This window comes from Nycticebus coucang, chromosome 2 (assembly GCF_027406575.1).
Source record: "Nycticebus coucang isolate mNycCou1 chromosome 2, mNycCou1.pri, whole genome shotgun sequence".
NCBI classification, from domain to species: Eukaryota; Metazoa; Chordata; class Mammalia; order Primates; family Lorisidae; genus Nycticebus; species Nycticebus coucang.
This window is the reverse complement of record NC_069781.1, coordinates 106389699-106402965: the sequence shown is the minus strand read 5'-3', so window position 1 is coordinate 106402965 and position 13267 is coordinate 106389699. Positions and strand designations below refer to the sequence as shown.

Below are 13267 nucleotides of genomic sequence, written 5' to 3'. Positions count from 1 at the left end.
ATGGCTGGGAAGAATCAATATTGTTAATATGTCTATACTACCCAAAGCAATATATAATTTCAATGCAATCCCTATTAAAGCTCCACTGTCATACTTTAAAGATCTTGAAAAAACAATATTTCATTTTATATGGAATCAGAAAAAACCTAGAATAGCCAAGACATTACTCAGAAATAAAAACAAAGCAGGAGGAATTACGCTACCAGACCTCAGACTATACTACAAATCAATAGTGATCAAAACAGCATGGTATTAGCACAAAACCAGAGAAGTAGATGTCTGGAACAGAATAGAGAACCAAGAGATGAATCCAGCTACTTACCGTTATTTAATCTTTGACAAGCCAATTAAAAACTTTCAGTGGGGAAAAGATTCCCTATTTACCAAATGGTGCTGGGTGAACTGGCTGACAACCTGTAGAAGACTGAAAGTGGACTCACACCTTTCACCATTAACTAAGATAGACTCTCACTGGATCAAAGATTTAAACTTAAGACATGAAACTATCAAAATACTAGAGGAGAGTGCAGGGAAAACCCTTGAAGAAATCGGGCTGGGCGAGTATTTTATGAGGAGGACTCCCCCCTCTCCCGGGCAATTGAAGCAGCTTCAAAAATACACTACTGGGACTTGATCAAACTAAAAAGCTTCTGCACAGCCAAGAACATAGTAAGTAAAGCAAGCAAACAGCCCTCAGAATGGGAGAAGATATTTGCAGGTTATGTCTCTGACAAAGGTTTAATAACCAGAATCCACAGAGAACCCAAACGCATTAGCAAGAATAGAACAAGGGATCCCATCGCAGGCTGGGCAAGGGATTTGAAGAGAAACTTCTCTGAAGAAGACAGGCGTGCGACCTTCAGACATATGAAAAAATGCTCATCATCTTTAATCATCAGAGAAATGCAAATCAAAACTACTTTCAGATACCATCTAACTCCAGTGAGAGTAGCCTATATCACAAAATCCCAAGACCAGAGATGTTGGCGCAGATGTGGAGAAAAGGGAACACTTTTGCACTGCTGGTGGGAATGCAAATTAATACATTCCTTTTGGAAAGAGATATGGAGAACACTTAGATATCTACAAATAGATCTTCCATTCAATCCTGCAATACCTCTACTGGGCATATACCCAGAAGACCAAAAAGCACATCATAACAAAGATATTTGTATCAGAATGTTTTTTGCAGCTCAATTCATAATTGCTAAGTCATGGAAGAAGCCCAAGTGCCCATTGATGCACGAATGGATTAATAAATTGTGGTACATGTACACCATGGAATATTATGCAGCCTTAAAGAAAGATGGAGACTTTACCTCTTTCATGTTTACATGGATGGAGCTGGAACATATTCTTCTTAGTAAAGTATCTCAAGAATGGAAGAAAAAGTACCCAATGTACTCAGCCCTACTATGAAACTAATTTGTGGTTTTCACATGAAAGCTATAACCCAGTTACAACCTAAGAATAGGGGGAAGGGGGAAAGGGAGGGGAGGGAGGGGGGAGGTGGGTAGAGGGAAGGGGATTGGTGGGATTACACCAGCGGTGCATTTTACAAGGGTATATGTGAAACTTGGTAAACAGTCTGTAAAGCTAGCGAATGATTCCCCATGATCATATCAATGTACACAGCTATAATTTAATAAAAAAATAAGAAAAACAAAATAAGAAAGAAAATAGTGCCTAATTCTCACATAAACTGGATTCGATTTTGACTAAAGTACATTACTTACACATTAATTTTTACTTCAACTCATTAATGTGTTGTTTAGAATACAAGATACTACATCCTCATTTATTAGTGAATTATGTTTGTAATTTCCCCTTTATATATTTTTTCTAATTTTAATATCAGGTGTATCCAGAATAAGTAGAATGATTTTGAAGTATTTCTTCTTTTCCTATTGTTTATAAAATTTGGCATGATCTATTTTTTGAAATTATCTTTTATCTTTATTTATAAATATTAGTTGTCTATTCTTTGATATTTTGAAAAGAATAATAAGAAGTAGTTAATTGATGACTCCATACTGAACCTCAGAGTCAAAGCATTCCATAATAGACATACTCTTATTTGATTATTATTATTGCTTAATACGTTTTGCAGCAATCGTCTGATTTCTTTTCTGAAAGTATTGTCTTCGTTTGTCCTTTGCAAGGTTTATGTTTCTGGTCCGTTATTGTTGTTAAATTTTAAGCCTTTTTAATTTTGTGAAGGCAAAAAGTGGAAGCCTAATGAACACATGTATATGTGAAAAAAATAATAATAATAATCCCTGTGATGGAAAATCTTCATAATCATGTACTTAATACAAAATAGGATTTATTACCTGAAACTTTGCTGAATTTATTCATCCACTTCAGGAGATTCTTGGTTGAATCTTTGGAGTTTTCCAGACATTACATCTTATCATCAGTGAAGAGCAATACTTTGGCCTCCTGTCTCCCAAGTTGGATAACTTTTATTTTTTTTTCTTTTGCCTGATTACTCTAGCTAGGACTTCGAGCACCATGTTGAATAGAAGTGGTGACAACTGGCACCCTTGTCTTGTTCTAGTTTTTAGGAGAAATGCTTTCAGCCTTTTCCCATTCAGTATGATGTCCGTGGCTTTGTTATATATGGCCGTTATAATTTTGATGTATGTTCCTTCTGGTTTGTTGAGGGTTTTTTTTTTATTATCAAAGGGAACTGGATTTTGTTGAATGTTTTTCTTCCTCTATTGAGATTATCATATGGTCATTATTTTCACTTCCAATCACATTTATTGATCTACATATGTTGGATCATCCTTGCATCCCTAGGATGAAGCCCTCTGGGTTACGAAGAACTATTTTTTTTTTTTTTTTGTAGAGACTATTTTTTTTCTTTTCTTTTTTTATTGTTGGGGATTCATTGAGGGTACAATAAACCACGTTACACTGATTGCATTTGTTAGGTAAAGTCCCTCTTGCAATCATGTCTTCCCCCAGAAGGTGTGGCACACACCAAAGCCCCATCCCTCTCCCTCCTTCCCTCTTTCCGCTTTTCCTTGCCCCCCATGAACTTAATTGTCATTAATTGTCCTCATATCAAAATTGAGTACATAGGATTCATGATTCTCCATTCTTGTGATGCTTCACTAAGAATGTGCTGTTGGATTGCTAGCATTAATATTTTACTGAGGACTTTTGCATCAATGTTCATAAGGGATATGGGTCTGTAGTTGTCTTTTTTTGTTGTTGTTGTGTCCTTTCCTGTCTGTGGTGTCAAGGTGATATTGGATTTATAGAATGAATTGAAAAGTATTCCCTCCTTCTCAATGTTATGGAATAATTTCTGAAATATGGGTACCAGTTCTTCATTTAATATATAGAAATTAGTAGCATTCATATACACCAGTATCAGTCAAGCTGAGAATTAAAATAAATATGCGATCCCATTCACAATAGCTATAAAGAAAATAAAATACCTAGGAATACCCTTAAACAAGAAAGTGAAATTACAAGGAGAAACATGAAAAACTGGGAAGGCCAGGTGTGGTGGTTCACTCCTGTAATCCTAGCACACTGGGAGGATGAGGCAGACAGATTGCTTGAGCTCAGGAGGTTGAGACTCACCTGAGCAACAGTGAGACTCTCTCTCTAAAAATAGCCCAGCCTTGTGGTAGGCACCTGTAGTCACAGCTACTTGGGAAACTGAGGCAAGAGAATCACTTTTAGCTCAAAATTTTGAGGTTGCTGTGAGCTATGACATTACACCACTCTACTAAGGGCAACTGAGTCAGATTCTGTCTCGAAAAAAAAACAAAAAACAAATAAAAATTGGAGAAAGAAATTACAGATGACACAAACAAATGGAAAAAACATATCTTATTTTGCCAGGTACACTGCCCAGTTTTTGCCCAAATTTTGAGGGAAAAATAAGGATGTGTATTATACATGGGTAGTACTAATTCTGTATCTATATAAATGTTTGAGTTTTTTTTTTTTTTTTTTTTTTTTTTTTTTGGAGACAAAGTCTCACTCTGTTGCCCAGGTTTGAGTACCATGGTATCATCACAGCTCACAGCCACTTCAAACTCTTGGGCTCAAGCAATCTTCATGCTTCAGCTTTCTCAGTAGCTGGGACTCTCTCTAACTTTTCTATTTTGTTAGTAGGGATGGGGTCTCACTCTTGCTCAGGCTGTTGTTGAACTCCTGAGCTCAAGCAATTAACTCAGCTCAGCCTCCCAGAGTGCTAGGATTACAGAAGTGAGCCACTGCCCCCGGCCTCACATAAATGTTCCTAATTCTTTCATTTATTTATTTATTTAGAGACAGAGTCTTACTACATTGCCCTTGTAGAGTGCCATGACATCACAGCTCACAGCAACCTTTAACTCTTGGGCTTAAGCGATTCTCTTGCCTCAGCCTCCAAAGTAGCTGGGACTACAGGCGCCTGCTATATCACCGGCTATTTTTTGGTTGTAGTTGTCATTATTGTTTGGCAAGCCTGGTCAGGTTTGAACCCGCCAGGTCCATTGTATGTGGCTGGCACCCTAGCCACTGAGCTACAGGAGCTGAGCCTAAAATTGTTTTATTTATGCTTATATGTTAAAAGTGTAACTTGAGAAAGAAATGACAATATCAGTAAATGATACCCTGGAATACAGTTATCAGTTTTGTTGAACTTACAGTGAACTTGGAATGAAAGCATTTTCTGGTATCATGATCATGGATTGGTAGAATCAACATTGTTAAAATGTCCATGCTACCCAAAGTGATTTACAGATTCAGTGCATTCCCCCATCATAAGATTAGTATTTCACAGATCTAGAAAAAATAATTCTACACAGAAAAAATTCCGAATAGCCAAAGCAATCTGAATCAAAAAGAAAAATCTAGAACTGTCACATTACCAGACTTCAAACTATACTAAAAGACTATACTAACCAAAACAGTATAGTATTGGTACAAAATTAGTGTCAATGACCAATGAAATAGAACAGAGAATCCAGATATAGAACCATCATCATACAGTCAACTGATCTTCATCAAAGCAGACAATAATGTATGCTGGGGAAAATAAATAGTGCTGGGAAAATTGGATAGCCACATGCAGAACAATGAATAGGACCCTTACCTCTCTCTACTCCCAGAAATTAATTCAAGGTAGACAAAAGATTTAAATGTAAGGCATGAAGCCTAGAGCATTTTAGAAGAAAATATAGAAAAAACTGTTCTAGGGCGGCACCTGTGGCTCAGTCGGTGAGGCGCCGGCCCCATATACCGAGGGTGGCGGGTTCAAACCCAGCCCTGGTCAAACTGCAACCAAAAAAAAAAAAAAAAGAAAAAACTGTTCTAGATACCATCATAGGCACAGAATTTATGACTAAAGGCAATTACAACAACAACAAAAATAAATACATGAAACGTAAAGAGTTTCTTCATAGTTAAGGAAATAACCAACAGAGCAAATAGGCAACTTAGAGAATGGGAAAAAAATACTTGTAAACTATCCATCTGTAGGGTCTGTATGGTTAATATCCAGACCCTACAAAGATATCAAACAAATCAGCAAGAAAAAAAAATAAAGAAACAACCCCATTAAAAAGTGGTCAAAAGATATGAGCAGAAGTTTTTTTAAAGAAAACTTAATGGCCAAGAAACAAGTGAAAAAAATGTATGAAATGCAAATTAAAACTACAAAATGTCACCTTACCCATTTTGGGAGGACTTTTAATGAAAAAATTAAAAAACAACAGATGCTGACATAAATGCAGAGAGAAAGGAATGCTTACATACTTTTGGCAAGACTGAAAATTAGTATAACCTCTATGGAAAACACTATAGAGATTTTTCAAATAACTAAAAGTGACCTATCATTTGATCTAGCAATCCTACTACTTGGTATCCACCCAAAGGAAAGGGAGTCATTTTGTCAAAAAGATAATTGTACTCAAATATTTATTGTAGCATAATTCACAATTGCAAAGATGTGGAATCAATCCAAGTGCCCATCAATTCAGGAGTGGATTAACTAAATGTGGTACATGCATAACATGGACTACTACTCAGACATGAAAAAAATTAATTAATACCTTTTGCAACAATTTAGATGAAACTGGAGACTATTATCCTAAGTGAAGTAGCTCAGGAATAGAAAACAAACACCACATATACTTTCTAATAAATTGGAACTAACCCATAGGCATACATATGCACATATGGAAGTAAGTGTCATTGGAAATAGGGGAAGGCGAGAGGAGGGGGCAAAACACTACCTAACGGATACAATCAACACTATTAGGGCTGGGCACAGTTATAGCCATGGCTCCAACACTACAAAAGCTATCCATTTAATAAAAACATTTATGCCCTCTTCATATTTTGAAATTAAAAAATAAATAAAATAGCATTTGACATCTAAAGAACTATAGACTGAGATTGCTCTTATTTTCCATTATTCCCTATGCCCCATCTCAGTCACTGTTTCAGTGATAATGGCCATCCATTATACTTTTAATTCTTCAGGAATGTAAAAGTAAAATGCAAACAAATAAAAAGGCAGAACACAATTCTCAGCAATGAATTAAGTAATAGACTTAAATGTATGTTAAGCAGAATGAGAAGTTATTCATTTTTGATTACTATATTGCCTGTAAGAAAGAAAAGAATGTATTTATTTGGCCCCAATGTGCAATTCACTAATGTGATCAAATATTAAAAACACCAAGGAATACAACAGGAAGGGGATAAAACAGAAAAACACAAAAACAAAATAAGGCAATAATGAAATAGGAAACCATATTTATAGTACACTTTTTTCACGTATGCTACCAATATTTCTTGTTAGAATATTAACCCATAAAAGTAATTGTAAATTCAATTATCTGAGAATCTATTCTAGGAAGTTTTACTTAGTTTTTGTTTGAAAAATGCCAGGCTGATGTATTGTCACTATTTATGTAATATTTAAAGTTCCCTCTTATTTACACAGCTAGATAACATTCGATTCTCTACACTTCTGTTTAAGCATATGTAAAAGAAACACTCCTTGTGAGATATGCTTACAAATATATATGGAAAATTCACAGTGGAGCATGAATAAACCATTACATGTTTATTTCTCCATAGTAGATGCTAAAGTTAGCCATAATGAGAAATAAACTAAGAGTTGTAGTTAAAACATAATAAAATCTTTTTAAAATGCGTCTTTATGTTGCCAATTTTCTTGTCCAAAGAAGGGTAACCAAATAATCCAATCTGGGACAATGAAATATATACTTGTGGAAAAAAAAAAATTCAAGGTAAACTAAAGGACATAACTCATTCTGAGGCCTTGGATACAGATTTACATGTTGCAGTGCGTATACAGAGAGTTCAAACACTGTCAAGTCAGCTGTAACTTGTTCCCAGGCTCAGGAGGCTTGGACCAAGACAGGCCCAGCAGGACCAGCCAGCGAAGTGATCACTATGCTCATGTCAAAGACATCCTCAGAGTTTCAAATGGGAACAAATATGCTTATTTGGAATTTTATTTCCTTCTGCAAAGCATCAATCAATTATAATTATTTTATTAAATGAAAATCCAATGAGAGTCACCAAGGAGCGATGTGAGGAAAAAGCAAACTCACCATCTCTTCGATTAAGCTTTGCAAACCCAGGGCCGTGGCTGCTGGACAGCTCTGAAGAGCTGCTGAAGGACAATGGAGGCAAGGCAGATGCCAGCGGGGTGTCGCAGTCGCCTGCCAGGGAAAAATACCACAATATGGTTAATACACAGATTGCAGATAATAGCTCTAGTATACATATATATATTTATACACACACACACACGTACACACACTAGAATCTAACTCAATAATCACTACTCTTTCAATTTTTAAACATTTTTAGTATTTACATTGGGGTACATGCATGATGTACGGGTACAATTTCTGAGAATTTATTCAATTAAAAAAATGTGCATTTCTGTTAGTTTTGACAAATGTATATGGTTGTGTAACTTCCACCATAATGAAGACATAAAATTCCCTTATATCATATATTTTCTTCATTCTGTGAGCTGTCTGGATAAACCACCAATGCAAAACTACTTTAAATTAAATTTAAAGTTTCTTTACGTACACACATACACACACACAAACACACACGTATACACAAACATACACACACACATACAAACACGGAGGTACTATAAATTCTGTGCCCAAACCTTGCTTGTGGTGAGAAATACAGTGTCCCAACACAGAACCTGTGGAGACAGAGTCTGGGCCAAATGTTGAGACTAGTTATCATCTCTAGGTAACTAGGACCCACGGAAGGGACATTTGCAGTGATGAACCAGTAGAAACACACCCTGCAGACCTCTGCAGAGGGACTCACTGGGAGATGCTTGCTTATAGGACATGGGGCTCCTCCTTCCTTTCATCTGGTATCTTTAGCCTTGTGGAGAATTGCCTACATTTGCAACCCAGGGACCCCCGCATGTCACTCTCACCTTGGGGCAATCTTCTATTGCTTGAATTCTGGTCTAAAAGAATTGCTGGATGTTAAGGAGTGTTTGATCCAGATTATCTTACTTGTTCTCAGACTATGAAAACCCTCAGATCCTTCTATTTCCAAACTTGAGAAGCCCCTGGAATCACTTCCACCTTGGGTACTCTTTTTCCATATGTAACCACGTGTAACCCCACAAGTAACAGAAGAAAAGTAAGGGTCACTTCTGCGTCCTTCAGTCCATCATAACCATTTTAGTCTCAGACATTCCACATATTTTCCATAATAAAGTTACCTCTTCTTATTTTCTAGCAAGGTCATTGATCTATTAATTTTAAAAGTAAGTTTTCTGTGAGATATTGGCATATTTTTTATGAAAACGAAGGCTACACTTTGAATATATCATTAAAAGACTCTGAACTGCATATTTTGTTATACATTTTTTCCCCTTGTGAGCAAGTTGTTATTAATAAGTTCACAAAAGGAAAGAAAGCAAGCAGAATTAACTAGATTGCTATGACTTAGTAAAATGTTTCACCTATGTTCAATGAGATAGATATCAGAGGTAGTACAGGGCTCTTTTTAGGTTGAGTATGTGACACTAGGGACAATAAAAATACAATCATTGATTATAATTAGTCTGAGTGAATATGATTTCATAAAGAAATATTAGAATTACAGCAGCTTTTCTGAAAGCATATACTGCCATTAAGACAGTATCTTAAGACATGTGACATATCTTAAGATACATAGACATATCTATGATACATAAGATACAGTGACATATCTTAAGACATGACAGCAGAAAAAAATAACACATTGTGAACCATTCATCCTACACTAGGGAGGACAGAATTCCAGTGCCTAGCAAAATATTCAAAGTATTTAATACAGAAACATTTTATATACATTCCCTAGAGATGAAAATGCTATATAGGTGAATCAAACACTGGGACTTGGGATTTTAACACAGAAAGAGCCACATCCCTTCGCCTTGCTACAAATGACATTATTTCATTCCTTTCTGTGGCTGAGTACTACTCTATATACCACATTTCCTTTATCTACTCAACTCATGAATTGAAGGACACTTGGGTTGATTCCGAATCTTTGCAAATGTGAATTGTGCTGTGTGATAAACACTTGAGTGCAGGTGTCTTTCAAAAATGTTTTCATTTCCTTTGATCAGATACCCAGTAGTAGAATTGCTGTATCAAATGGTAAGTCTACATTTATCTGTTTGAGGAATCTCCCTAGTGTTTTCAATAGAGGTTGAACTAATTTGCAGTCCCACCAATACTGTATAAACATTGTTTTCTCTCTGCATCCATGTCACCAGGTGTTTTTCTTTTCTTTTTAGTAATGGCCATTCTCATATGGGAAAGGTGGTGTCTCATTTTAGTTTTAATTTGCATTTCTTTGAGGCTTAGTGACATTGAGCATTTTTTCATATGCTTGTGGGCCATTTGTCTTTTTCCAAAAAACTTCTGTTCTTCTCTTTTGTCCACTTTGTGGAGGAAACTGGGGAACATTATCCTAAGTGAAGAATCTCAGAAATAGAAAACCCAACACCACATGTTCTCACTAATAAGTGGGAGTTAATAGATGAGTACACAAGGGCATTAAAAGACACAAGAAGCCAAGAAGGGAGGAGGTGAAAGGGTGCGTGTAGGATAAAAACTTATCTATTGGGTACAATGAACACTATTCTGGTGTTGGGCACACCAAAAACCCTGACATAAACATCATACAAGATATCCCGGTAACAAAAACACTTGTATCCCTTTAACAAATATTTTCAATTTTTTTTTTTTTTAAAAGAACAGCATCAATTTAACACACTTGACCCGAGGAGCACTCATTATGTTCTAAATTTGAACAAAAAGAATAACATGGAATCACGCAGTGCTATTAAGAAAAGATGATTTTTCTCGACTATTTCTTTAAACTTCCCTCTGAAATGTTTACATCACAAAAGAGCCTTTCTTCAAAAAAAAAAAAAAGAGAGAGATAGACATCATAGAACAGAATAGAAAACCTAGACATGAAACCAGTCTCTTCTACCATCTGATCTTCAATAAACCAAAGAGCACACACTGGGTAAAAGAATCCCTATTTAATAAATGGTGCTGGGAGAACTGGATAACCTCATATAAAAGACTGAAACTAGATCCTCACCTCTCACCACTTACAAAAATTGACTCAAGATGGATAAAATATTTTAATTTAAGACATGAAACAATAAACATCCTCGAAGAAAATGTGGGAAAAACTCTATGGATGTTAGCATGGGAAAAGATTTTATGAAGACTTCAATGGTATTGCACCAACAACCAAAATAAATAAATAGAACTTCATTAAACTAAAAAACTTCTGCACAGCTAAGGACTCAACTACTAAAGCAAATAGACAACCTTCAGAATGGGAAAAGATGTTTGTGTGGTGTGAATCTGGCAAAGGATCTACAGGTTGATGATTAGGATCTACAAAGAACTCAAATTAATCAACAGAAAAAGAGAAAATAATCTCTTCTATCACTGGGCAAGCGACATGAACAGAACCTTCTCTAAACAAGACAGATGAATTGCCAACAAATGTTTGAAAAAAAAAATGCTCATTGTCCCTAATCATCAGAGAAATGTAAACCAAAACTACCGTGAGATATCACCTAACCCCAATGAGAATAGCTCACATCATAAAGTCCCAAAGCTGCAGATGCTGGTGTGGATGCGGAGAGAAGGGAACACTTTTACATTGTTGGTAAGATTGCAAACTAATACAGCCTCTTTGGAAAGAAATATGGAGAATCCTCAAAGAACTCAAAGTAGACCTTTCATTTGATCCCACAAACCCATTACTAGGAATCTACCCAGAAAAAAAAAAATCATTTCATCATAAGGTCATTTGCACTAGATTGTTTATCACAGTTCAGTTTATAATTGCCAAGATGTAGAAACAACCTAAATTCCCACCAGCCCAGGAATGGCTTAATAAACTGTGGCATATATACATCATGGAATACTATTCAGTCATTTCAAAAGATGGAGACATTACACTTTTGTATTAAGCTGAATGGAGTTGAAACACATTCTTCTTATTAAAGTATCACAAGAATGGAAAAGCATGTATCCCATGTACTCAGTACTAATATGAAGCCAGTAGATGGTCTAATACTTACCTACATAAGAGAAAACTCAATTCAATTCAAGAGGAGGGAGTGGGGAAGAAGGTAGGTGGGAGAGGGAGGGTGTGTGTGTGCTCCCACTTAATGGGCACAATGTAAGGGTGTATGGCACATCTTTTGGGTGGGGGACACTACAACAGGGACTATTCCTTACAAATGCAAACATTGTAACCTAATTGTTTGTACCCTCATATTAATCTGACATTTAAAAAAAGAATGTTAAAAAAAGAGCTCTTCTTCATTTCCCTAGCACAGATGTTCTCTGGATAACATTGGGCAGTAACGATACTTATGTGTCAGCAAATATGCTACATAATGGGCTAAGAAAAATAGGGAAATACTAACCCAGCTTGATAAGAACTTTACTTAAATTTTCTATAAAGTCATTTGAAAACTGTGAATAGGCTAAGATATAAAAAGGCAATAGGGCCTATACTCCATACTTGGATAGCAGGTCCCATGAGAATAGCAGGTCCACGGCAGGATCCAAGGAGGAGAGACATTTAGAGAATGTCGTCCCATAAGCCTATCTACCTCATGCTATGTTCTTCCATTTTTGCTGAGGAAAAATAAATCCAGGGACATCTTATGAAGTAGCATTAAAAATTTTTGGATAGGAACTATTCTTTATTTTTTATTTTTTTATTTTTTATTTTTTATTAAATCATAGGTGTGTACATTGATATGATCATGGGGCATCATTCACTAGCTTTACAGACCGTTTACCAAGTTTCACATATACCCTTGTAAAATGCACTGCTGGTGTAATCCCACCAATCCCCTTCCCTCTACTGACCTCCCCCTTCCCTCCCCTCCCTTTCCCCCTTCCCCCTATTCTTAGGTTGTAACTGGGTTATAGCTTTCATGTGAAAACGCTAAATTAGTTTCATAGTAGGGCTGAGTACATTGGGTACTTTTTCTTTCATTCTTGAGATACTTTACTAAGAAGAATATGTTCCAGCTCCATCCATGTAAACATGAAAGAGGTAAAGTCTCCATCTTTCTTTAAGGCTACATAATATTCCATGGTGTACATGTACCACAATTTATTAATCCATTCGTGGATCGATGGGCACTTGGGCTTCTTCCATGACTTAGCAATTATGAATTGAGCTGCAATAAACATTCTGGTACAAATATCTTTGTTATGATGTGCTTTTGGTCTTCTGGGTATATGCCCAATAGAGGGATTAGAGGATTGAATGGAAGATCTACTTTTAGATCTCTAAGTGTTCTCCATATCTCTTTCCAAAAGGAATGTATTAATTTGCATTCCCACCAGCAGTGCAAAAGTGTTCCCTTTTCTCCACATCCGCGCCAACATCTCTGGTCTTGGGATTTTGTGATATAGGCTACTCTCACTGGAGTTAGATGGTATCTGAAAGTAGTTTTGATTTGCATTTCTCTGATGATTAAAGATGATGAGCATTTTTTCATATGTCTGAAGGCCACACGCCTGTCTTCTTCAGAGAAGTTTCTCTTCAAATCCCTTGCCCAGCCTGCCATGGGATCCCTTGTTCTATTCTTGCTAATGCGTTTGAGTTCTCTGTGGATTCTGGTTATTAAACCTTTGTCGGAGACATAACCTGCAAATATCTTCTCCCATTCTGAGGGCTGTTT

At 36.2% G+C, this 13267-nt stretch overlaps 1 protein-coding gene across 1 annotated transcript in view; it reads right to left on the bottom strand.

Annotated features, from left to right (window-relative positions):
- The window catches only part of LOC128576230 (contactin-associated protein-like 3), a 267292-nt gene that overhangs the window by 215214 nt on the left and 38811 nt on the right, over positions 1 to 13267 (bottom strand). Inside the window, 1 exon segment of the mRNA XM_053578206.1 lies at positions 7599 to 7709. Within this exon segment, the coding sequence (XP_053434181.1) occupies positions 7599 to 7709 (111 nt within the window).